Below are 24,411 nucleotides of genomic sequence, written 5' to 3' on the forward strand. Positions count from 1 at the left end.
GATTTTATGACAGCTTTGAGACGATATATACTTGTGAAGAAGGAACTCAATTTGTTTTCGACAATGCTGCTGCAAAATATTCCAAGACAGTAGCTGAATTGATTTTTTTTTACTCATATGGATTATTGAGCATTCGATTAAACTATAGATTGGGGTCTTTACGATAGAAACTAAATTTAGGGGCCAAATCGAAGATTCTAAAACTAGATAGGTTTAATTAAAAAGAGCCTATCAACCTATACATATATATATATATATACACGTCAACTTCTCTGTGAAAACTGATATTTTTATTCTCCCATTCGTCGTTTCGTTTCTGCTTTCTTTCATTCGTCAGAGTGTTTTGGTTTGTAAAATTATGAATGGCGAGGGGGGAAAACTGGAGACTGGTGGAGGACCTAGCGCCGCCGCAGCACCAAAGAAGGAAGAGGAGGAGGAGGATGAGAAAGTAGTAGTAGCAGCTGGTAAAAGACTAGTGTACATGTGGGGTTACTTACCCGGAGCTTCTCCGCAACGTTCTCCTCTGATGTCACCGGTCGAAGTCAAGATCCCGCCGACAGTTGGAAGCTCTTGGAAAGACGTCTCCGGCGGTGGTTGCGGTTTCGCAATGGCTACTGCAGGTTTGACGAATGAATTTTCAATTTTCATAATGTATCTAATTGGGAGATATTTGTTCAATTGAATTTGAGTTTTTTTTTTTTTTTTTTTTGGCTAAATCAGAGTCAGGGAAGCTGATTACATGGGGTTCAACTGATGATCTAGGTCAAAGCTATGTGACATCTGGGAAGCACGGGGTTAGATTTTTTCTTCTGCATTGTGCTCATTTGATTACTTTTTTGTTTGTGAGAAATCTATGGTACAGAGGATACTAAAACTTGAGTTATATATGCTTTTATAATAGGAAACTCCAGAGCCTTTTCCTCTTCCTCCAGAGGTTCGTGTACAGAAAGCTCAGGCTGGATGGGCTCATTGTGTTGCAGTCACAGGTCTGCAATTTTTCCATTATCATCTGTTTTAAAGTTCATTACTTTATTGATTTTTTGTTGTTGAACTGTTCCCTTTGGATACAGAGAATCAAGAAGTTTATACATGGGGATGGAGGGAATGTATACCCACTGGGAGAGTGTTCGGTCAAGTAGAGGGAGATTCGTGTGAAAGAAACATATCGTTCTCAGCAGAGCAAGGTTTACATCTCCTTTTGTCTTTCTTACCATTGTGAGATCTCTAAATTTATTTACTTTGAGGATGAATGTGAAGGATAGGATGGTGCTTGTTTTCTTTGCAGTGAGTCCAAGTTCTCAAGGGAAAAAGTCTAGTGGTGGAACGTCTTCTCAGAGTGAAGCTAGAGGTGGAGGGGAAACAACGAAGAAAAGGCGGATTTCACAAGCAAAGCAAGCTGCTGAGAACTCATCACAGTCTGATAACAACGAGCTCTCGGCATTGCCTTGTCTTGTATCGTTGGCGCCAGGAGTTAGGATTATAAGTGCTGCTGCTGGTGGACGTCATACTTTAGCATTATCAGGTGAATTTTTCAGCTTCTTACACCAATCATTATATCCTGAATGGGATAATTTTGTTATGAAATAATCAATGTAGCTCTGAAGAGCTTTTGGTGTGCTATAATAAACGCTTGATGCATCTTAATTTTATATGAAGTCCAGATATTGGACAAGTTTGGGGTTGGGGTTATGGAGGAGAAGGACAGCTTGGATTGGGCTCCCGTGTGCGTCTAGTCTCCTCTCCTCATCCTATTCCATGCATTGAGCCTTCTTCTTATGGAAAAGGCACCGTTTCTGGTGTTTACATGAGTTCAGAAGTGCAATGCGGCCGAGTTCTTGGAAGTTATGTAAAAAAAATTGCATGTGGAGGGCGACACAGTGCTGTGATTACAGGTATTTTTCTCACCATATTGGTTTTGTGGCTAGTCATCTACTGTATTAGTGTCCACATCACTCAAAACAACTTGTTTTCACCTTATCAAATCTTTATACTCTGTAATCAGGATTTTGAAATTTGGTCTCATATTTGCACTATGCCTTGATTAAAGGTTCATTTGTTAGGTTGCTTGGAATCCTTTACAAATCTATGAACAGAAACCTGAAAAGAGTTTGACATATGTTAACTGAGAATTTATCAGAAGGATAATACTTGCCATGCATATAATACGAATGATTTTTAACTAGCTTTTTTTTGTGGACAGATACTGGAGCGCTCCTTACATTTGGTTGGGGGCTTTATGGACAGGTGAGTTCGACAGATCCTTGGCTTTCTATATTACAGCATATATGCTTGAAACTTGAATGACTTGAGATTTTTGCTTTCAGCTGAACCCACGTGTTGAGGAGATCTAATCATCATTGTGTAACTAAGCTTGTCAAAATATATTATTATACTATATATCAAAACATTTTACTAGGGAAAAATGCTAGTCTGCATTAAGATAAGGCTGTAAAAGATAATCTAAAACCTCTCTTGCTATACGTCTGCAACTAATATTTGCACTTTCTGTTGGGTATGTGGAAGTAATTGATTTTTTTTTGGGCTCTCTTAAGTGTGGCCAAGGAAGTACAGATGATGAATTGAGTCCAACATGTGTGTCGTCTTTGTTGGGAATCCGAATAGAAGAAGTGGCTGCAGGTCTATGGCACACGATATGCGCTTCATCTGATGGGGATGTGTATTCGTTTGGTGGAAATCAATTTGGACAGTTAGGTACTGGTTGTGATCAAGCTGAGGTAGAATCTTGAACTATATATGTTTCCTTGTCTAGTAATGCTGATTGTTTCTGAAGATCATGCCATTAAACTTGAAAATCGTATTTTTCAGACTCTTCCAAAATTATTGGAGGCTCCAAATTTGGAAGAGGTAAACGTAAAAACCATCTCCTGCGGTGCTCGTCACACCGCTGTAATTGCAGATGAAGGGAGAGTATTCTGCTGGGGATGGAACAAATATGGGCAGGTAATAAAAAGCAGAGAGCTACTTCTAGAAATTGTTTTGTTCCATTTAATGTGGATTTTACTGACGACATAGTTGTTTGTCTGAAACAGTTGGGTCTAGGAGATGTGATTGACCGGAATGCTCCATCAGAGGTTAGAATCAAAGATTGTGTTCCCAAAAACATTGCATGCGGTTGGTGGCATACTCTGCTTCTAGGCCAGTCCTCTCTCTGAACAGACTTGACACACTCCAATTTTTGTTTGTTAGGGGTTTATTAGAGCAAAAGATCAGATTTTTTAGTTGACCCTTTTTTTTTTTTAATATACACGTTAGAGGTATACTACTGTACATACACCAGCAGCATTTGTATGCAATGTAAGTCTTGACTCTTGAGTAATCCAGTGAACTTCTTTTTGTTCTATCATTATATAAAGTTTTCTTTTGGTTAATTCATTTGTTTCATTAAGAAATCTTGATTTCATGAATTTATTACAATTTTTCCCTTTTTGTAACGTCTGTTATACCAAAATTAAAGAGCTATATACAGAGAATCAGTAAGATCTCTTAAGTATCCCAAACATCGTCTCTTCGGCTTAGTTTATCAACGATCCTGTGAGATCTCGAATAAGGTAATGAAAGACTTTTTCTTCTCTTTACCCTAGTCCGTTTCCTCGAACTTGTGATGCATCTGGTTATTATTATTATTTATTTTACGGAGTGGTTTTGTGCGCTTTGTCTGTGTTGATTTGATTTGGCTTAGATCGTACGTAATTCAGGTCGATTCTATATGGATGTCGATTAGGGTTATGGGTTTGAAGCTTCGTCGGTGTTACAGTATATATGTTTTTATTTAGTTTTAGTTGAACTTTATTTGATCTGGACTTGGACTATGGGAATTTACACTATTTTAATTGTTCTGGCCGTGACATGTTTTATTATTTTGATTCTTAAACTTTTAGAGCTTTTGGATTACTCTTAAGAATGGTCTCACAATAGATGCATGCTGTAATTTACTCTGCTTTTTTTAACTTTTATATGTTCTCTACAGGATAAAAAGAAGAAGATGAAGGCTCTTATTCTTGTTGGAGGTTTTGGGACTCGTTTAAGACCATTGACTCTCAGTTTCCCAAAGCCTCTTGTTGATTTCGCTAATAAACCAATGATCCTACATCAGGTACTACTATACTATGGTCTTTCAAATTGTAATTGTGGTTCTTCTTGCTAGTCTCATGGTTTTATTATTGTATTTCTTTTTCTATATGGGATATGTGATGACAAATGTTGTTGCAGATAGAGGCACTTAAGGCTATTGGAGTTGATGAAGTCATTTTGACAATTAATTACGAGCCAGAGGTAAAACACTTTTGAGTCTCTCTGATATTTCCCTTTGCAAAGCTATATATGATACTTCGATATAAGATCTTAATAATTCAATGTTGGAAAATTATTCAGCAACTGCTAGTGATGTCGAACTTCTCAAGGGAGGTAGAGACAAATCTCGGGATCAAGATCACCTGCTCGCAAGAGACTGAGCCTTTAGGTACAGCTGGTCCTTTGGCTTTAGCCAGGGAAAAATTGGTTGATGGCTCTGATCAGCCATTCTTTGTCCTTAACAGCGATGTTATTAGTGAATACCCGCTTGAAGAGTTTATTGCTTTTCACAATGCTCATGGAGGAGAGGCCTCTATAATGGTGACAAAGGTAAAAAAGATTATTGAAAGTTAAACTTAAAGTACATGTGTTCATGTTTTTACTCATTAGGATACCATTGGTTTAAAACTAAGGTGGATGAGCCTTCGAAATATGGAGTAGTGGTTATGGAAGAAGCCACAGGGAAAGTGGAAAGGTTTGTCGAAAAGCCGAAACTATATGTTGGTAACAAGATCAATGCTGGGATTTATCTTCTAAATCCTTCAGTTCTTGACCAGATTGAGCTAAGACCAACTTCAATTGAGAAAGAGATCTTCCCCCAAATCGCAGAAGCTGAAAAACTCTATGCAATGGTGCTTCCTGGATTCTGGATGGACATTGGTCAACCACGAGACTACATTATTGGTCTTAGACTTTACTTAGACTCTCTGAGGAAGAAGTCTCCTTCAAAGTTAGCCAATGGTCCACACATTGTTGGGAATGTTCTAGTGGATGAAACCGCAGAGATTGGAGAAGGGTGTTTGATTGGCCCTGACTGCGTCATTGAGTCCGGGGTTAGACTTTCACGATGCACGGTGATGCGTGGGGCACACGTGAAGAGGTACTCGTGTGTCTCAAGTAGTATCATTGGGTGGCACTCGACGGTCGGACAATGGGCTAGGGTCGAGAACATGTCCATACTTGGGAAAAATGTTCATTTGTACGATGAGATTTATTGTAATGGAGGGGTTGTTTTGCATAACAAAGAGATCAAATCAGACATCATGAAGCCAGATATAGTCATGTGATGACCAGTCAAAACTAGCTAAAGTGATACTAAAGATTTTTGTTTATACTATTCTTTTACAATGATGGATTTACTAGAGGTTACATAAAATTTGACATTCCTGGTTAGAAAGGCGAAAGCCAAGGAAAATTTAGAAATATAAACTTAAACGTAAGATTAGGGGTTTCTCGATCGTAAATATATAGCTAAGACGTTCGTATTTTTTTTTGCCACAATATTTCAATTACTTCAAAAGATCCAAACCTCCCAATAATTTGTTTTTTTTTTTTTTTTGATAATGGATATGACATTGAAAGAAGCATCTTAAGAACATGTCTGCAAAACATAGATGAGTTAACTTCGCTACATTGTGTACATATTGTAACAACTAACAAGGGGTAAAATCAACGCGATAAATTTGATGGCCGGTAAAGAATACAAATTAAAGGTGTCAAAAAAGTTTTTATAATTGATTCTCCGACCTTAACTTCTCTAAAAATAAATTTGCTGGTTATTGCAAAAGACATGCCAGATGAAGACACGGAGTTCGTCAATGTATGCAAAGCTTTGCAAGAAAGAAACTTCAATGTTTTCTTAACTGTGCCTGATGACTGCCCACCAGAAAAAGTGCCACCTCCTACTGTTGCAAGCTTGGTATGGCGTTGGACAAACCTATTCCATGGAGGTTATCCTATCGAAAGTGATTCTGATGAGGACGAGGTGTGAATCCGGCCGTAACTACTGATGCCAGCATTCGTTTGGAATGCATGGTACTATGTTAGTCTGTCAAAAGACTTTTGGTTCTGTTTGTGTATGATTACCATTGGCTCTTTGTTCTCTTAGACCCTTTCCAACCAATGTCATATGTTCTATAAGCTCTTCTTGTCCATGGTACACCGGGGACACAACTTTTACTTCCTAAATACTTGTAAATAGATCACCTTAGTGTGCAGTAGATGCAATCAGGTGATAGCCGCTCTTTTGACAGAGCAGAGCAGTGTTGAGTGGGCTGGATCCTTTTTTAGTTGCAAGTAGAGCGCATCAGAGTAGAGGAATGAGGATTTTCGTGGATACATTGCATCGTGCAGCAAGTTTTATAATTACTCTATTCAATAGAATGCATCTCTTCCGTTTTGATGTTATTGACAAAACTATCCTGTAACACAACATTTACACAAATTTGATTTGGTGTAACTTCAATTAATAGTGTAGCAGATTAGCAGTCCAAAAATATAACTATACCTTGCGGACACACAACTTTATGGTTAAAAAAACGCCGAGTACTTTATCTTGTCATTAATTTTTCCAACTATAAGAATCAATGTCATCATACATACACAAAACCAAAGTCTATTTTGACATAAAATAGTTGGCCGTATGCATATATTTTTAGTAGACCTTCTTCGAACTATATATATATATATATATATGTTACAACATTTACAAATTAAAAAGAGCCTATTTCTTGTTTCATTGATTCTACATCCGGCAGTCAGATCGATCTCCACTGGTGAGCAGTCACTAGCCACAACTAACATAACATTGTAGCCAAACGTGCGCATCAAATAAAGATAATTGACGATCTCTTTTTTTTTTTTTTTTATTGTAAAACATTCGATTTTTTTTCTAATTGTATTTGATTTTGGTCATAAATTATTAGTGATTCATATTCAGTTTTGATGTGATTCGTTTCCATATTATGTAAACCATAATATAATTGCATAATTCGGGTATAACTATTAATTAAACCATCGGTTTAGACGACTCGGTTATTTTTTTGCACAGAGACTTCTTCTCCTTCTTCGTCTCGACAAGGACCACCACCACACACACAAAAAAAAAAACTCCGGTTAACTTTTTTACACCAGCTTCACCTGACGACGGTGGATGACAAAAGGTGATTTGAAATCTGATGTTTCGATTGGATTCCCAAATCGTGATTCGATGATTGATTGGGTCTCTTAGATTCAAGATTTTTTTTTTTTTTTTCCGATTGATACTGTTACTGGTCTCCGTGTTTCGATCTGACATGTTTTGATTCCACTATGGTTAGGAATTTGATGATGGGGATAAGCAAAACGGAGATCAATTTCCGGAGATTGCTTTCGGCTGCACCTAATCAGCAAAATCAATCGAAGCTTATGCATGTACGTTTCTTTGGATCTTTCTTCATGTGTTGTAAAAAAACTATTAGTTTTTCGTGCTTGATGTTGATGTGGTGGATACAATTCTGCTGTAGTATGTTGCTACATTGAGGGAACTGTTAGAACAACTCTCCGAAGAGAAGACCCCTGAAGGGCTTCCCAGGTTTGTTACTTACTTACCCTCTCTCTTTTATTGATTCATCATTCAAAGATTCCTGCTTTGGTGTTTGATTGTTGAGAAGATCTATGTATCTTTCTACGATTAAGGGTTTGAGATTTGAATTCAATTGCTTTGTGTTATTATTAGTTGTTCCAAAGTTTATGTTTTTTTTTTTTGGGTGGAGATGCTCTTTCACAATTCCATTGGCGACCATTATGAGTGTGTGCTTATTTTTTCTCCTTTGATCTCTTTTTCCAGAGTTACAAAGTCTAAGGTTAATGAGTACTATGAGAAGATTGAAGCTGTTGCTTCCAAGATAGTTTCTCAAGTGGTAAGTCACATGAACTAGAAAGGGTCTCTTCTTTTCGATTGTATAGACTAGGACATTCAGAGTAATGTGTTAGAAATACTTTCTTATCTACTTAATTCCCCAATTTTTACTAGATGCATTTGGTTTGTTCCTGCGTAGAACCGGTTGCAAGAATCTTAAGTTTTAATTCTGTAACTAATACCAAATTATTGGTTTTTGCTAAATTAATAACAGCCTGACACAGAGGTATCTGATGAACCCTTTGGAAAAGATTCGACTAGTGGCAGCTCACCGAAATTAGAAGATGATCCTCGAAGCCCCACTTCCCCACAGCTGAGAAGAAGAATCGTGTAAGTGAAAAACTAGATTCACATCCTTCTCTACTTGTAATTTATTAATTTTATTTCCTTTAGTACTTATCAGCGCTCTTGATTGAGGTAGGCCTGCAAGTTCCAAGGACCAAAGTTTTGATGCTGCTGATGCTGATTCATCAAAACCAGTAAAACTAGACACCGCAGCTCAAGCGCACATTGAGAAGCATAGGTAGTTTCATAGATCACCAAAAAGAACTAGGAACTCATTTTTATCTCTGCACATTATCGCAAAGAGTAAAGCTGTACTCTTTTAAATAAAAGTTGAATTTGCCACTTCATGTTCACGTTGGTGATTTATTTTAACGACAGAAAGCTTCAAGAGGATCTAACTGATGAAATGGTGGGACTTGCAAGACAACTCAAGGAGAGAAGTCAAGCGATAAGCCAATCTGTGCAAAATACAGAGAAGGTGACATGTTAACCATTTCCTCACAATATCAATTATGCATACTATTATCAACAACAACAATGGGATAAGAGAAGAAGAATCTATAGTTTGGTTCACATATTCTTTTAACTGGCTTCATTGGTCCTAACAATTTTTCTTTCTTTCTTTGCTTGTGGATTCATTAACAAAAGATACTTGACTCCACCGAGGAGGCCATTGAGCAAAGCTTAGCAAGCACAGGACACGCGACAACAAGAGCGACGAAGATATATTCACAAAGCTCAAAGACAAGTTGCTTCCAGTGGCTATTGATCTTCGCCATGACCTGTGTGTTCATAATGGTTGTCCTGTTGATCCGAGTCACATAGAAAAATGGTTCGGACATGTAAACCAAATTAGTGAAACTTTAAAGAACATTTCAGTTTGTTAAAAAAGTTATGTTGACTTGTGTAAATTCTGAGTTGGTATATGTGAAATGAAGCAGCATAGAGCATACCTTGATTTTGAAGAGATTTTTTGGTTAACAATTTTGAGAAATAAAATATCGTAATTTGACCGGTTTGATTGATATACCGGTACGGTTTGGTTAGTGTCAGTTCATCTTCTTCGCAACAACACTTAAAAAAAGTTAAAACCCTGAAAGAGTCCCATTTCTAGTAAATTAATCAATTCGCGCAATGGGTTTCGCTTTGTGCATTCGCAGATCAGCTTCTACTTTGGCTTCCGTGTGCGGTCGTGTAGCTCGAGCTCAGGCCGTCTCCTCCGTCATCGTTAATCGCTCATCTCTTGTTCACAAGCCATCTCTGTTTCGTCCTTTCGTCTCTAGTGGCTTCCCTTATTCGACGGCCACTGAGCGATTAAAGTCCGATCAGACGCTTCTTCAAGTAATTGACTCCGAGATCAACAACGATTCTTTCAAAGCGGATGATCACGATGTGGTAATATCTCGTCTCTATCCCACTTAGTTCCTGGAGAAAAAAAATCACGAATTTGTAGAGGATTTGGGTAACTTCAATAGTTATAGTCTTGATTTCTGATAGAGAAAATTAGACTGATTTCTGAAAGCCATAAGCTTCAATGGAGGTCATGTCTTTATAGATGTTGTGTTAGCAAATGAACCTGATTTGATTTCTTTATTTTAAAAGTTTTTGAAAGACTACATGCATGATTATGGTTATGTGTTTCTTTAAGGAGGAGGATGAGAGTACAGATGTCTCTAGTGGCTTTCCTTTCATAATCGAAGATAATCCTGGACACAGGACTGTGACTTTGACTAGAGAATACAATGAAGAGAAGATGAAAGTGGAAGTAAGCATGCCTGGTCTTGGCATGGATGAAAATGAAGATGATATGGATGACGATGAAGATGGTGGTGGTGATGGTCGTCATGAGAAAGCGAATGAAACAAGCATTCCACTAGTTGTCACTGTTACCAAGAAGAGTGGACTCAGCCTTGAGTTTAGCTGCACTGCTTTCCCTGATGAGGTTGTCATTGATGGTTTGTCTGTGAACCGTCCAGAGGATTCTTCTTCTGAAGAACAGTTGACTTATGATGGGCCAGATTTTCAGTAAGCAACATATATCCCATCTTTTTTTAACCATATGATAACCCAAAAAATAACTCAAATGTTCTTTCTTTCTTTTGCTTTGCAGGGAGTTGGATGAGAATATGCGCAAGTCGTTCCACAAGTTTCTAGAGACCAGAGGAATCAACCCAAGCGCAACGGATTTCTTGTATGAGTACATGATGGAGAAAGATAGCAGAGAGTACCAACTATGGTTGAAGAAGCTCAAAAACTTTGTCCAAGAATGAAATCCCACTAAAGATGAGCAAGAGCAAGATGGTTTTATGGTTGCAGATTTTATTTGTAGTGACTTTTGAGTTTACAGTGGGGTTTTGAATGTGAAACTGGAATTTGATAATCATAGTTAACAACCATAGATTGATTATTAGAGAATCATTACTTCTTTTGCATGGAGATAAAAATAGAAAAGGTATAAGTTTTGACATTACGAGAAACTCCATCCACAACTTGTCCTTTTCCTCTTATTATCCTGATTTCTGTGTCATTCATCACCACAACCATTAAAACTTCTCAGCTTTTAACAAATCAATGAACAGTGGAAATACCAATAAAAACTCAGTTGTACCATCTTGTTGTTCATAATCTTTCAACTCCAACTGGACCACGGGCATGGATCCTGCTTGTGCTTATTCCCACCAACACATAAGAACAACCCACATTTGCACTTTGTTCTATTAAGTGGGTCTGTGATTTTTATTGGATGTTCTGTTTTGCTCTCTCAAGTGTGGCCCAAGGGAGTACAGATGACGAGCTAAGGAATCCGAATAGAACAAGTGGCAGCAGGTCTATGGCACAGGATCTGATGGTTATGTTTATCCGTTTGGTGGAAACCAATTTGGCCAGTTTAGGTACTGGTTGTGATCAAGTTGAGGTCAAAATCTTGAACTATATTGTTTGCTTGACTATTCTAGTAAACGTTAAACTGATTATTTGTAAAGGCCCTGCCACACTAAACTTGGAAGTCATTTGATATTTCAGACTCTTCCAAAGTTATGGAGGCTCCAACAAAAACTGACCTTGCATACACTTCTTCTTCTTAGTCTTGGAGATGCTCATATTCAATTCGGTCAACATCTTCTTCTTCTTATTCAACTTCTTCACTTTATTAGCCTCAACTAAAGTCTGTAGATCAACATCATGCTATCTGCTATTTCACATTTGGAGTCTAGTCAAAACATCTTTCATTAACGAAGTTGAGATATTAAAAACTTGCCTTACTCTATACTATAAGTTAACCCAACATTTCCAGCTACAAATAAAATAAACCATTGACCAAATGAAATTCCTTGTGAGTAAAACAAGGGCCATGTGTACTCTTCTTCTTCTTCTTCTTCTTAAGTCTTGCAGATGCTCATTCGGTCAGTATCTTCTTCTTCTTCTTCAACTTCTTCTTCACTTTATTAGCCTCTACCAAAGTCTGTAAATTAACATCATGCTTTATGTTTCACATTTTGGAGTCTAGTCAAAACATATTTCATTAACAAAGTTGAGATATTAAAACTTGCCTTTGGAGTAGGTGGTATTATTGTGATTGTTTTTCTCCTTCTTTTTCTCCTTTTCTGGCAAGGAAAAACTTTTTGGTCAAGCATTTCTTCAACTAAGTAACAAACTTTTACTCAATAAAATTCAATAAAAACTCTTGCTTACTCAATAAAATTCAAATTCATATATATACTAGAAAAAAAAAAGCAAAAACTTGTCTTTGGTGGCTCCTCCTCAATCACCATGGTAGTTGCAGTCTTGGGATGAGAATCAAGGGAAGCCTGATCGGGTAAATGTGTGAAAAAGCAGCTTCCTAGTTGGATATGTTTTTCACCATTGAGATGAAGATTGAAACTTTCAAAGGTTTGGGCATCAAAACAGCATAAACAGCAATAGAACGGGGAATATTCACGACTCGATTCACTGCATGACTTCTCCAGAGTAAACTGTTTACCTCTTCTTATCTCGCGGGTAGACTCTGAATCTCTTGCACCTGTTAAAAAAAAAGACAGCCAACTGGTTGAGAAAGAAAGCTTAATTAAAAAATTTGCCGGTTAATTCTTCAACTAGAGAGGACAGACAGAAACACACCTTCAATCAGTTGAAACCATCCATCATTTTCCGGAACAATGTTGTATTCCTTCTCATCTGTTGAGTGAAAACCAGTACCAAACATGCCCTCAGTGGCTTCGGGAAGATTTATGAGCATTATTGTAGCCGGAGGTGGATTATCCATTCTCCATACCAAAACTGTTGGTAATAATTGAGTTTAGGCTTATGTTATTTTATATAACTATATTATTTATTACAAAACCATTGGACTCTAAAATCTACTAATATTTTAAATCCATTAATATATCTGATGTGGCACAATTGGTTGGCTAATATGGTGGTGACTGGTAAATTGGTAATCTAAGATAAAAGTTGTTTTGTGGTGTTTTGTTTTTTGTATTTAGATTTTTTTTCAAAGAAAATGGTGAGAGAATAAACTGAAATTGGATTTATATAGAAGATAGATATGTTGTAAACCACCATGAACATGGAGTTATTAGTGGGGAGTAAAATTAGGAATAAATTTTTTTAATCAGTTGTGTTTGTGACTTTTTTTTATTTTTAAACTTTTATTTTGCATGGTCGTACTTAGTTTTTCTCATTAATGGACTTTTGTTTGCTTTTTTTTTATAGAATCTGATGTGGCTTATTTTGATTGGACATGTGACTTGTGTTTTATATGATAAAACCATTGAACTCTAAAATCCATTAAAAACCTTTGTTGAATATTTTAAAACATATGTTACTTTATATAACTATATTATTTAGTGTGTTGTAAAGTCAAATGTTATGTGATAACCGTGACTTGTTACGAACCGTTGTTAGTGTAGGAAGTTGCAACGGTTGCTTTGTGTCTTTAAGGAAAACTACATAAGGTGGATGTTTTCTTATTGTAAAAGTTGTCGAAAATAATTGAGAAGTTTTCCACTTTTTTCATCTCTGTTTTTTCTCTATTATGCTCTGTATTTGAAGCAATGGCTTATGGTAAAGTACAAGAGCAAAACTTCAATAAAGACATCGGAGTACATGTGTGGATTAGCTATTTCAGTAAAGGAAATAAATAGTAAAGGGGCAAAGTATATAATATAATTATTATAGAACAAAAAAGATAGAGAACCAACCACGAAAGGAGCAGTAAAGAATGATTCCAACAGAAGAGAGGGCTCGAAGTACATGTTCTGGGGTTCGGTGTAGGTCGCTATAGGCAGAAATGGTGACAGGACGACCAAAGTAACCTAAATTCTCCAACGCCCGTTCTATACACTCACGGATCCGACCAGCATCATACCCACAAGGAACCGTAAACTCGTTTAAGTTCCACCACACCGACGTGTTAGCCTCCGCTTCCTCCTTGCTTATCACCGTCTTGGGACGCATCATGGGAGCCCGAAACATCATCATCTTCTGTTTTTTTTTTAATAAAGAGTTCAACACTTCTTTCACAATCGTTTACGGAGAGAGGCGATCTCGATACGTAGCAATCAAGTCAAAGGCATTTAGGGTTTCTTTCAACTTATAAACCTAATGGGCTAACCAAATAGATATCATCATCCTTTTTCGAATTTCTATTTTAAAGAAATTTTGATGATATCTATGGTTGAAATACAATTGTATTTCACCCTTTACATGCCTAAAACTATGGTTGAAGAAGCTTAAAAACTTTGTCCAAGATTGAAAACACACTAAGATGAGCAAGAGCAAGATGGTTTGTAGGGTTGCAGGTTTTACTGTAATTACTTTTGAGCTCACATGGGTTTTGGAAGTGAAATTCGAATTTGAATCTTTGCGATATCCACAAATTAGAAGAGATCAACTTATTTATTCTGGCATAGACAAATGATACAAACAGAAATGGTGAATCAAAGTTTGTGACTATAGTTTTTGACATGAAGAGAAGCTGCTAAACATTTCACTATTATCAAAGACACTTACGTAAAGCGATCTTATGATGGTACAAACGTCAAGTAAAACTAAATCCTATGTAAAAAGGAAAAAAAATCTTCAATCATCATCATAATAGTAAAACATAATATGACATTAGCAGAAAAAGAGAGAGAACTAATTCCCATTCTCCACTGCCTCTGTCCTTTTTAAGACAGGAAGGTCCTTATGGGTGTAAGCGATTCCATTGTCTCCATCAACAACTTGTCCTTTTCCTCTCATTATCCTGTCATTCATCACCACAACCATTTAAACTTCAGAGCTTTTGACAATTCAATGTACTATGGAAAGACAAAATAGACTTAGTTGTACCATCTCGTTGTCAATAATCCTTCTACTCCGACTGGACCACGGGCATGGATCCTGCTTGTGCTTATTCCCACCTATACATAAGAACAACCACCCACATTAACCACTCATTCATCGACACTTCTCTATTTATTCGGTTTAATAGATGTGATATAATATATCTCTCTCTTCCCTACCTCTGCACCAAATCCGAATCTAAAACCATCAGAGAATCTTGTGCTTGCATTGTGGAAAACAGCAGCACTGTCAAGAGCACGAAATGTTGAAGAATTAGTTAGTTTTCTGTATATTCAACCTCCAACATTTTATATGATTGATATATCAAAAGCACAAATGCTCAAGTACATGAGCTATTTACCTGTCTACTTGATGGAGAAATATCTCTGCGACTTCACTATCTTCTGTCACTATGCAATCCGTATGTGCACTGCTCTCATAAGATAAGACAAAAGAGTGGCCACACTTATTTTTCAGCACATGCAAAGAATACAGAGCGGTAGGCCCTTTGCAAACTTTGTAATGTTATTATTAGTTTGAAATCAGTAATAATTTTACCTTCCATGTTGGTGAATATGATCTATAGCACCATGTACGTCTTCGACAATTTCAACGGTGCAGGCCTTGGAACTGTACTCGTGATGGAATGATTTTGTTTCCGGAATATTCAGTTTAGCACTTGCTCTTGGCCCACCATACAAAGTGACACCTGCAATTTGACACGTACACAAAATCTCTTTTAAAATGGCTAACAAACTAAATTCTATCTTGGTTTCAGTGTTTATGAAAGCTTTCTAGTTTAATATAACTATAAAACAACAGTTGTAAGGCTAAAATTCAAGGCGGAAAAATAGATCCAATAAAACAGATTCATTTTCCCACACTACTATTCTCACCTTTGCTTTGCAGAACAAATATAATATCATTAAGAAAACCATTCTGCTCCAAATCCTTATGTAGAAGAAGAGTTTCCTGTTAGGACAAAATAAAAGGAGATGAGGAAGTGAGACAAGAAGTAACAAGAGAACTAAAAACGAAATCACTTTGCATAAATGAACAGTAATGAAAGAGGTAAGACTCTCTAACCATCGCATTACAGGCTGCTGGATAGTCCAACTTTGCATCGGAAACGATGCGCTTTGCCATGGCCAGATTACAAGACTTATCAACATATACATGACAGATTCCATCTGGATACACCCAAAAGGTAAGCCATATTCTCTATAGGCCAATACAATTTAAGAAGTCAATGGAACTGAACTTATAAACATACCAGCATGGCCTAGCACTGGAATTTTCGTCGAGTTTTTTATCTGAGAAACAAGCTTGTTGCTGCCTCTTGGGATCACAAGATCAATAACGTCATCAAGCTGTAGCAAAAAAATGAAGGGTTCCAGTTTAGGTAAAAAGAGCTAATCACTTCAGGTGACTTGCCATTCATGCATCTACCTACCTTGAGCAAATCAGGAATCTCTTCTCTCGAAGTCACAAGTCCAATGAGTTTACCTCCAACAGTCTTTGGAATTGCATCAGTGATCACCTAAAATATTCCGTGGATCTCACAAATTAGCCAGATAATAACTACAATGGAGTTCATTCCAATCTATGAAACATGAGGTCGATGTACCTTGTGTAAGATAGCATTTGATCGAAAAGCCTCCTTTCCACCCTTCAGCAGAAGACCATTTCCACTTCGGATTGCAAGCGAAGCTATCTGTTTGATTCATTGATAGAGCATGGTGTTCAGCGATTAAACTTTACATCTAAGAGCATAAAGGACAATGACTCATGGCATACCTGAACAAGTGCATCAGGTCGAGATTCAAATACAATAAGAAGCACACCTATTGGTGATGAGGTCTTCTCTAAAATAAGATCATCTGCAACCTGTTGCATAAGAAATTGTCAGGAATAATATGAATTAGACCAATTCCGCATGTTAATAGTTGGACCTTTTACATCATATGAGGATATTCTTTCCCTGTATTTGAATCCTAGTTTGAAAAGTATTGTTACCTGAGTTTTCTTTAATACACGACCGATTGGATCTTCCATTTCAGCTAGCTGGCGAACGGAAGCTGCAAGGCTTGAGATCTATCAAAGCACAAAAAATGTATAAGTAAATACGCCATACAAAAGACAACAAAAAAATTGGTGCAATAGGTTTCATCACACAGTGAACACTGACTTACCTTCCCAGGCTTCATAACTAAGCGAGCTACCAGAGACTCATCATATCCAGCTTCTTGTGCTGCAGCAACATCTAAATCGTTCTCAGCTTTAATTGTTTTCTCATTTGCTTCAAGGGCGTTGGCAATAACGAGTAGAATTTTCTTCCTATCTCCTGAAGACAAGGCCTGTAAGAAAAATGTAAATAAGTTGAGTACACTTGCAAAAGAAGAAATAGTTTTATGACACTTGCATCGAAGCCCTAACATTACCTGAAGCTTTCTTGAGCTTTCCCTTGCAGCAACTGCCATGTCACGAGAAGTAGTATCTACGACCGGAGCCCACAAATGAGCATCTTGGTGGAACAGGGTACCGACACGCAGTCCTCTAAGGACTTTACTTATATTCTCAGCTGCAAACCCACTTGATAAAAGTAGCAAGAAAAAAAATCACTCTTCCATCCAACACTATATGTTGTTAGCTTATTGATCAGTACCTTCTATATTCTGATATTCAAGGGAAGATAACTACTAATAGAGATTACGAGTACGGAAGGGACTTTTACCTGGTTATGATAACAGGAATGCCACCATAAGCTGCATTAACAGCAGCTTTAACTTTTGCAGTCATACCCCCTCGTCCTAATTTGGATTTTTCGCCGAAAGTAATCTCGTCCTGGTGTTTTTCTTTAATGAATGTGTGGATTAACTTTGAGTTAGGATCACTTGGGGGGCCAGTATAAAGACCCTCAACATCACTTAGAAGGATCAGAAGGTCAGCTTTCAGCTCTAGCGATAGAAGAGCAGCTAAGCTGTCATTATCCCAAAATATACCAGTAGAATCCTGGACAGGTTTAAGTATAGTGAAGCTGTAGATTAGACTATAAGACTCAGTGGAACTAGGAAATTACTCGATCCAAGTTACATCATGTACAGTCAATAAGTAACATTTAAATTTTTCAGTCCCATGTCAAAGAGTAAAAGAAAGGCAATCAACAAACCTTGTAGGGGGCTCTGCGAGTGCTTATAGCATCATTCTCATTGAAAACAGGAATAACCCTCATTCTAAACATCGCTTTGACAGTTTCACTTAGTTGCTTCCTGAAATCTTTATCTCTAAAACTGCTATCGGTCACAAGCATTTGAGCCACCGTCACATCCAACTAACCAACAAAAAAAGACGAAGAAAGTAAAAACAAAATTCAATATATGAAAAAGTTTTCAATAATCAAGAAACAGCCAAAAAAAAAAAAAAAAAAAAGGAGCATCACCTGGTCAAACATAGTCTCATAGTAAGCCATGAGGCTGCTCTGTCCAACACCAGCACAAGCCTTCCCATCAAGATCCATTTGTGGCTTCTGGAGGTCTGCAAAACTGAAACCCGTATAGAAAAAGAATCAGCACAAAACCACAAAGAAAAAAACATATAAAACAGTAAAGACACACAATTCAAACCTTTGGAGAGGAACACTAGAAACAAGAAACAAAAAAAACTCAAAAGACTTGTTTACATCACAATAACCTGCTGTTGACTAATTGTCTATATCGAAGCCTCTGTCGACCAAGACCAACCGCACCAGACGACACCAAAATGACCTCAAATCCATCCGAGTTCAATTCCGCAAGCTGACATTATAGATACACACAAAAGTCCTTCAGAAAGAAAGAAAAAACACCATATCCTTGATTCTGTTTCTAAAATCAGAGCTTAATCAATAACTTCAAAATCATATGTTTCCATTAATATATGAAAATACCTGCTCACAGATAGCTCCTAAACGTCCAAGAGCCAATCTTCCACCTTTCCCAGTAACAACTGCAGTCCCAACCTGTTAAAATCAATCAAAGAGCACATGGGTAGTGACAAAAATCGAAGATTTAGGATTCAAATACAATAAAGTTTCAACATTTTCCTCAGATTTCTCCGCCGTCAAATAAAATTAAAAAAAAAAAAAAAAGCTGAAAACTTTAAGAAAACAATCATTGACACAGTATGGATTAACACAGTACCAATTGACACAAAAAAAAACACAGACTTCCAAATATATTAGACTCAACGCAGAAAATTAAACAAAAAAAAAAAAGTCAAACCCAGAAATGTTATTGGAAGACAATCATCAAATCAACAAAGAAGGAAAATAAATAAAAAGAACCTTGACGACAATACGCTTAACGTCCCTGGCGAAGAGGCGGGAAGGATCGATCTCCGTCATATTTTTCAATCAAAATAACGAGAGAGAACGAGTCAACTTAGTCGGAGACTCAGTTAAAAAAAGGGAAGAAGAGGAGAGGACGTGAGAATGAGAAATATGGAATTGGATAATCCGGTGAGGGGAGATTCAACTGAGAAGAAGCGAATGGGGTTTTTAAGAGCGTAGACAACAGTTGTGATATTATTCAATTGAACCCTCATACTTTTTAAAAATCATGTAAGATTACCCAAGTTTTCAAAAATAACTTTTAAACCCAAATTTTCAGATTAGATAAACGTATATAGAGTTTTGTTGTGGATATAAGATTTTAAGAATTGTATGCATGTTGTATTATTTTGTTGTCGGTTGTTCTTAGTATATGATTGCTAATCTAACCACCATGTAATCATATTTTTTTCTATTAGTAAACACACAAAGATTGTATAATGTTTTTGGTAATGCTATCTATGTGTCTTATCACTTGTGTAGAATGCATCACTGAAACTATTTATTTTGAGATATTTTTTGTACTATTGTCAGTTCGATATCTTATTTGTATAATAGAGTTAAGTTTTGAAGAACTCATAGCAAAACATGTCGCAATAACATCTTTCTTTTTGGACACAACATGTCACAAAGTTATTTACTGTCACAAAATTTACAATTTGTAAGATTTTTGCTATGGTTAAAAAGTTGCTACAAATTCTGTGGCCAAATCGTCAAATTATTAAAAATTTAAGATTCCTTCTGTATATTTTCTATTCTGAAGTGACTGGTTATAGAATCCTTTTATATAATAATAGAAAGAAAGAAAAAAACTTACAATATTCATGTTTTTGAACTAAATTTCCAACCACATGGCGCCACGTGATTAGAGATCCTGATTGATGACGTGGTAGTGCAGGCTCAAAGAGATAGGGTGAAGAGCAGAGGATAAAGGTCTCGAGTGGTAGGGGTATTTCGGGAAATTCAAAAATTGGCGGCTGAGAGAGCTTCGTGAACGTGAACAACACAAAGGGGGTAGAGACAACAAAGCAAGTTTACTTGGCAATATCTCATGAAACTAACAGATTTTTAATTATTCATACGCGGCGCCACAACATTTCTTTATCATCATTATTATCTTTTTAAAAATATTTTGTTATCGTTGAGTCCAAAATTCAAATGATTTTGACACAAATCAATATGTGACATTTTATAATGCTAGTTATAACCACTGTATTTATAACAATCACTCGTTTTATGAAAAAATATTGATAATAATACCAATCACGAATCTAAAAAAACTCTTCCCTTTTTTAGAAGATTGAATTCACTTTCTGTTTCCAGATAAAGTTCTATTCAATATCATGATTCATGCAGAGACTTAGTTGTATATATATATATTGGTTTCTTTAATTTTACAAATTATTTTACTTGCATTTGTTTCTTTGAAAATAATTGGTATATTAGATTATATTTTGTTTGATACGTCTTTTAAATTTAAGTGATGAATATACACTAGTATATATTTTTTCTGTTGTCATCGGTAGATACCACGGTAATGATTAACCGTATTTTGTTTTGGTTAATGAGATAAAGAATGTACGGAAAATGGATATACTGAAAATGGATGTTATCGAAGAAGATTTGCAGAAAATGTGGATTGGAGGTTTTTTATTTCGGTAGAAAAGGATGATCGGAGCTGGCAATATGCATAAGTTATATTAGAAGAATGATGATATTCTTATTATGAGGAGGAACATCTTGGAGGCATGTTATAAACATGTTTGGAGCTTAGTGAGTCTGTCTCTAGGCTAGAGAATGAGAAGAATGCTGATAACTCATTAATTCTTCTATCTTCTCCTTTTGAACTTGAGTCATGACTGAATCAAAATCTGCAAAAGTAAATGTTAGACAATGGATGTAAATAGACATAAATCAAAATCAGAGACAATATACATGGGAATGATTGTAACTTACTATCTGTGTTGCCTCCCCTCTCATTCGGTAATGATTGTTTCATGTTCAAGATGAATTTTCCATAGAACATACTCCGGAGTTTTTCTACGAATATTCTTGGAGAGATGACAAGGTAGTTCACAAGGGACACCCCAACAAGCTTTTCGGCAAGCAACTTTTTTTAAGAGAGGATATGATGGTTGCTCATAATGCAAAACAGATTAGATACTAATCTGATAAAAACGAGAGTTTGTCACAATACATAAGGTATGAAAGTTTTTTAGTAGCTAGTGCACGCACATGTAAATAATCCATCTTAAACATGCGTATTTTACTTCAATTTTGTTTGTTTGTTTTTTATAACTACAAAGTTATGGTTGATTGATACTAATTAAGTATACACATATTTCTTTTTTGACAATTAAACCACATATACTAAGTTATTGGATATGACTTTTTTAGAGAGAAAGCTAGTTAGGTACCAACAAGTTAATATAGGAAAAATATAAACATCGTGCTTTTGCACATGTCGTAAGTTTATTGGCACAAATATTATCTTCTCAAAGAATCTATCTAATACTAAAATTAGTAAATCTATCTCTAAAATGAGTTAAATATTTCAATTCTGATTAAAAAAAGTCGGCCAATCTACGATATTATACGTCATTTTTAGGAGATATGAACAATCAGTAGTTATTGCATACTAATTATATATACGTATATTCTTCTATCATAATGACACAATATCTTTTAAAAAATGTTTTTTTTTAATACAAATTTCAATCGAGAAAGAAATATCCTAAACAAATGAAAAAGGTTATACGACACGTGTCCTCCTCTATAATTCTAGCACAAATCTATTTTCGCCTGTGAAGCTAAGAGCCAAACAATATAAGTTTATATCAATATATACGTACGTCTTTGAAGCTCCAACGTCTGTCCAATCTCTATCAAAATTTTAACATCCGTTTAGACTAGGTACGCTTCCAATAAACAATTTCACACGGCAGTAAAATGATTATAATCGGTAATCCTTTTGCTAGTCTGCTTGCTACAAGCCTACAATGCAATTGTTGCCACCAACCAAAATGATGACAAGGAATAATATGCGACTATATATATTGGTTTGGGATGTAGGGGACGTCTCCGCATCCAAACGCAGGCCAAAGGGACCAGACAACGAGACCATGTACTACTCTGCAAGCATCTGGTGATGGGTTCAAGGTACGTATATCAATAATTAAATAGTAATTTATCTAACCCCCACTTAAACACGTTTTAATGGCTTTTAAGTTTTTAACACTATTATTAAAATCACGCTTACCTACTACACGAATTAAAAAATTGGTGATTAGTTACGTCGGTATGTGCGGTTGATACCACATACTATTCAACAAAATAAAAGAAGGAAAAATCAATAGGACGAAAGACTCGTCACTCACATGCTTTTTTTCATGTTATACATGCTTGATATTGGATCACATTCGTTAACCACAAATAGATTTCGAAGAACGAAGTGTCGTCATCTAGCCCATAGTTTTTATAATCTTTGGATCGTGCAAAACAATCCGGCCGACGCGCAAACCAAAAGTATAAAAGCAAACGAATATTTATGTGTACAATTATCTATTTGTCGTATTTAATCTATTAGCGTAGAGATATTCATTCGTGGGGTCAATAGACTCAATACTCACTTAATTCCAAGAATTTATATATATGCTACAGTTCAATTTAAGCGTTATATATGTTCTGCCGAATGTACGTGTTGCTCGACATCTTCCAAGGGTTTTTTTACGATCCAAAATTTTGATACACGACAAATTAATTCATTGTGTTTCGATGGTAGCTAAACATTGTGAACACTAAAACAATTACGGGAAACAAAGTTGTAGCATTTGAATAAATCCTTAATTAGTTACTACTGGTCCTAACAAAAATAAATGTTTTCGTCTGAAAATGGTTTCTTTCATTAGTGAAGATTCTAAATTCTTACAGTTGGACAAGGTTTTGTTTGTCAGCAGATAGAAACCAACTCACCTGACGCATTTCAAATGAAAGTCATGTGGGTGATAACTGATATGGCAACCTGAATCTGTCAATACCGGGATGTAGATCTAAATCTAATATATAAAATATTTGATATAATATATATTATGATAGTTAATTACTTATAAAATATAATTTTAGACACTAAAATATTGTCGAGTTCAATGGATCCCAAAATAATCTAATCTACTTTATCATGGTTTTTATTTATTTCACGAATCTAGCAGAGACATATTCAAACACTTAAATGAATTATCAAGGCCGGATCTAAATTACTTTTGGATCTATGATCAATAATATATACTATATGCTGCCGCACACTATCTATAACATTTAAGGAAACGTTAATTTATATAGTTTGAGAATCGTGCACACAAAATAATGAAATATCTTATTTTTCTAAGAAGATATTTTGTGTGGCTTGACACTTGACAGAGCATATGTAGTAAGAATGTGCACAACTCAAAAGTTTCATCAGACCAGTGCAACACGCACCGCACGAGTCATTTGGTAAGATAGTTGTTCATTTGATTTTATTTTCCTCTGACGACAAACCATTTACTAAAATAACTAAAGGCAAAAATTTTGATTGGTGCGGTTTAACTAAAATCGTTCTAAATCGTATTTTTAAAATGAAAAAAGGAGGTCACCACGTACGGTTCACGACGAGCGTCGAAAAATGGAAAAGTCGAGTGCCGTCACGTTCAGAGACTGTGTAATACAGTACAAGCAAACAAGAAGATAAACTCAATTCTTTTCTTTTCTTTTTTGGTTTTCTTCACAAACCGGAAACCTCGTAGCCGTTTAGATATTTTGCTCTCTTTTTTTTGTTTTACACGAAAACTTGACAACAACGTAAACAAAATTTAAATTAATAAAAACGACTGGCTGAAACAATTCTATATGCATGAAACAAGTTCGATCGTTATAAAATGGTTAAGCAAAGTCTTCTCATCTACTTATTGTTTTTTTCTTCTGTTATACGTGGCGAGAAGACGCATATAGAAGAAGAAAATCCAAAGAATCATTATCACTGTATTACTAAAAAATACTCCACTCAATTAAAAAGTTAATAGAGACATATCGACAAGAGAAAACAAGTTAACAGAGACATTATTGAGCTATTGACCGACAAGAAATTTTTTTAAAAGTTAAATTAGTAGTATTTGGAAAAAGATGTTATAATCGGCAATCAAAACGAGATCTAGCTTAAGACAAATAAACTACTTAAGACAGAAACCAAAGTTGACTTACTACTACTTATGCTATCATGTGAGTAAAAAAGCAAGCACTCGACACTTGAGCTCGAAAGAAAAAAAGAAATAAAGAAATACAGTAAAACCTCTATGAATTAATAAGATCAGAACCAAGAAATTATATTAATTTTTAGAGGTTTTAATTTATTGATAAATTAATAATTATTAATTTATTAATAAATTAATAAAATATTAACTTATGAAGAGAT

General features: G+C 35.8%; 5 protein-coding genes and 2 long non-coding RNA genes across 11 annotated transcripts; 4 read left to right on the forward strand and 3 right to left on the reverse strand.

The window, feature by feature from the left end:
• Window positions 1–280: 280 nt before the first annotated feature.
• Window positions 281–3,389, forward strand: LOC104791846 (ultraviolet-B receptor UVR8-like). 3 transcript variants are annotated; one of them, XR_015559305.1, is made up of 11 exons: window positions 283–620; window positions 721–794; window positions 902–986; window positions 1,071–1,184; window positions 1,286–1,522; window positions 1,662–1,892; window positions 2,201–2,244; window positions 2,325–2,361; window positions 2,553–2,735; window positions 2,827–2,961; window positions 3,051–3,389. XR_015559305.1 is itself a non-coding variant. In XM_010517834.3 (10 exons), exons 1-10 carry the CDS (start codon window positions 359–361, stop codon window positions 3,171–3,173), a joined length of 1,488 nt encoding a protein of 495 aa, XP_010516136.1. In that variant the 5' UTR covers window positions 281–358; the 3' UTR covers window positions 3,174–3,389. The 3 variants fall into 3 exon arrangements, 1 of the variants encoding a protein (XP_010516136.1); XM_010517834.3 differs by lacking the exon at window positions 2,325–2,361 and having other exon boundaries at window positions 281–620; XR_015559304.1 differs by having other exon boundaries at window positions 2,325–2,735.
• Window positions 3,390–3,404: 15 nt separating this feature from the next.
• Window positions 3,405–5,581, forward strand: LOC104699147 (Glucose-1-phosphate adenylyltransferase family protein). The gene is made up of 5 exons (XM_010414486.3): window positions 3,405–3,569; window positions 3,989–4,114; window positions 4,231–4,293; window positions 4,393–4,641; window positions 4,725–5,581. The coding sequence occupies exons 2-5, from the start codon at window positions 4,004–4,006 to the stop codon at window positions 5,376–5,378; spliced, it is 1,077 nt and encodes a 358-aa protein (XP_010412788.1). The 5' UTR covers window positions 3,405–3,569; window positions 3,989–4,003; the 3' UTR covers window positions 5,379–5,581.
• Window positions 5,582–6,942: 1,361 nt separating this feature from the next.
• Window positions 6,943–9,233, forward strand: LOC104791848 (Membrane fusion protein Use1). Of its 2 annotated transcripts, XM_010517837.3 has the most exons (8): window positions 6,943–7,253; window positions 7,410–7,503; window positions 7,596–7,663; window positions 7,919–7,991; window positions 8,205–8,320; window positions 8,412–8,513; window positions 8,654–8,753; window positions 8,924–9,233. In XM_010517837.3, exons 2-8 carry the CDS (start codon window positions 7,417–7,419, stop codon window positions 9,098–9,100), a joined length of 723 nt encoding a protein of 240 aa, XP_010516139.1. In that variant the 5' UTR covers window positions 6,943–7,253; window positions 7,410–7,416; the 3' UTR covers window positions 9,101–9,233. The 2 variants fall into 2 exon arrangements, with proteins under 2 accessions (XP_010516139.1, XP_019102372.1); XM_019246827.2 differs by lacking the exon at window positions 6,943–7,253 and having other exon boundaries at window positions 7,402–7,503.
• A 60-nt stretch (window positions 9,234–9,293) lies between these two features.
• Window positions 9,294–10,690, forward strand: LOC104791849 (Mitochondrial glycoprotein family protein). The gene is made up of 3 exons (XM_010517838.3): window positions 9,294–9,670; window positions 9,924–10,300; window positions 10,386–10,690. Exons 1-3 carry the CDS (start codon window positions 9,410–9,412, stop codon window positions 10,543–10,545), a joined length of 798 nt encoding a protein of 265 aa, XP_010516140.2. The 5' UTR covers window positions 9,294–9,409; the 3' UTR covers window positions 10,546–10,690.
• On the reverse strand, window positions 9,839–11,044 carry LOC147942850 (uncharacterized). The gene is made up of 2 exons (XR_015559307.1): window positions 10,884–11,044; window positions 9,839–10,794 (listed from the first exon to the last, which is right to left on the reverse strand). It is a non-coding gene; the product is annotated as an uncharacterized LOC147942850 (long non-coding RNA).
• Window positions 11,045–11,475: 431 nt separating this feature from the next.
• On the reverse strand, window positions 11,476–12,614 carry LOC109133493 (uncharacterized). Its single transcript, XR_015559306.1, has 4 exons — window positions 12,392–12,614; window positions 12,255–12,293; window positions 11,824–11,877; window positions 11,476–11,735 (listed from the first exon to the last, which is right to left on the reverse strand). It is a non-coding gene; the product is annotated as an uncharacterized LOC109133493 (long non-coding RNA).
• Window positions 12,615–14,151: 1,537 nt separating this feature from the next.
• LOC104791850 (delta-1-pyrroline-5-carboxylate synthase B) lies at window positions 14,152–19,442 on the reverse strand. 2 transcript variants are annotated; one of them, XM_010517839.3, is made up of 20 exons: window positions 18,921–19,442; window positions 18,525–18,596; window positions 18,290–18,393; window positions 18,039–18,141; window positions 17,769–17,930; window positions 17,334–17,611; window positions 17,041–17,191; window positions 16,792–16,956; window positions 16,616–16,693; window positions 16,397–16,486; window positions 16,227–16,313; window positions 16,053–16,139; window positions 15,873–15,969; window positions 15,686–15,789; window positions 15,496–15,571; window positions 15,158–15,308; window positions 14,961–15,029; window positions 14,779–14,845; window positions 14,606–14,676; window positions 14,152–14,519 (listed from the first exon to the last, which is right to left on the reverse strand). In XM_010517839.3, exons 1-20 carry the CDS (start codon window positions 18,978–18,980, stop codon window positions 14,411–14,413), a joined length of 2,181 nt encoding a protein of 726 aa, XP_010516141.1. In that variant the 5' UTR covers window positions 18,981–19,442; the 3' UTR covers window positions 14,152–14,410. The 2 variants fall into 2 exon arrangements, with proteins under 2 accessions (XP_010516141.1, XP_087309615.1); XM_087453489.1 differs by having other exon boundaries at window positions 16,792–17,191; window positions 18,921–19,105.
• Window positions 19,443–24,411: the final 4,969 nt, after the last annotated feature.

The sequence above is a fragment of the Camelina sativa genome, chromosome 6 (assembly GCF_030686135.1).
Source record: "Camelina sativa cultivar CO46 ecotype springtype chromosome 6, ASM3068613v1".
Classification (NCBI taxonomy): Eukaryota; Viridiplantae; Streptophyta; class Magnoliopsida; order Brassicales; family Brassicaceae; genus Camelina; species Camelina sativa.

What these genes read in the sequence shown, in the direction of transcription:
- LOC104791849 (XM_010517838.3), top strand. Translation starts at nt 9,410, where the DNA reads ATGGGTTTCGCTTTGTGCATTCGCAGATCAGCTTCTACTTTGGCTTCC. An exon ending in AAGCGGATGATCACGATGTG is followed by an intron (nt 9,671 to 9,923) that starts GTAATATCTCGT and finishes TGTTTCTTTAAG; the next exon opens with GAGGAGGATGAGAGTACAGA. An exon ending in TATGATGGGCCAGATTTTCA is followed by an intron (nt 10,301 to 10,385) that starts GTAAGCAACATA and finishes TTTGCTTTGCAG; the next exon opens with GGAGTTGGATGAGAATATGC.
- LOC104699147 (XM_010414486.3), top strand. Translation starts at nt 4,004, where the DNA reads ATGAAGGCTCTTATTCTTGTTGGAGGTTTTGGGACTCGTTTAAGACCA. An exon ending in AACCAATGATCCTACATCAG is followed by an intron (nt 4,115 to 4,230) that starts GTACTACTATAC and finishes ATGTTGTTGCAG; the next exon opens with ATAGAGGCACTTAAGGCTAT. An exon ending in CAATTAATTACGAGCCAGAG is followed by an intron (nt 4,294 to 4,392) that starts GTAAAACACTTT and finishes AAAATTATTCAG; the next exon opens with CAACTGCTAGTGATGTCGAA.
- LOC104791846 (XM_010517834.3), top strand. Translation starts at nt 359, where the DNA reads ATGAATGGCGAGGGGGGAAAACTGGAGACTGGTGGAGGACCTAGCGCC. An exon ending in TCATTGTGTTGCAGTCACAG is followed by an intron (nt 987 to 1,070) that starts GTCTGCAATTTT and finishes CTTTGGATACAG; the next exon opens with AGAATCAAGAAGTTTATACA. An exon ending in CTGGTTGTGATCAAGCTGAG is followed by an intron (nt 2,736 to 2,826) that starts GTAGAATCTTGA and finishes CGTATTTTTCAG; the next exon opens with ACTCTTCCAAAATTATTGGA.
- LOC104791848 (XM_019246827.2), top strand. Translation starts at nt 7,402, where the DNA reads ATGGTTAGGAATTTGATGATGGGGATAAGCAAAACGGAGATCAATTTC. An exon ending in CCAAGATAGTTTCTCAAGTG is followed by an intron (nt 7,992 to 8,204) that starts GTAAGTCACATG and finishes AATTAATAACAG; the next exon opens with CCTGACACAGAGGTATCTGA. An exon ending in GCGCACATTGAGAAGCATAG is followed by an intron (nt 8,514 to 8,653) that starts GTAGTTTCATAG and finishes TTTTAACGACAG; the next exon opens with AAAGCTTCAAGAGGATCTAA.
- LOC104791850 (XM_087453489.1), bottom strand. Translation starts at nt 18,980, where the DNA reads ATGACGGAGATCGATCCTTCCCGCCTCTTCGCCAGGGACGTTAAGCGT. An exon ending in GACCTGATGCACTTGTTCAG is followed by an intron (nt 16,314 to 16,396) that starts GTATGCCATGAG and finishes TGAATCAAACAG; the next exon opens with ATAGCTTCGCTTGCAATCCG. An exon ending in CAGCAGCCTGTAATGCGATG is followed by an intron (nt 15,572 to 15,685) that starts GTTAGAGAGTCT and finishes TTGTCCTAACAG; the next exon opens with GAAACTCTTCTTCTACATAA.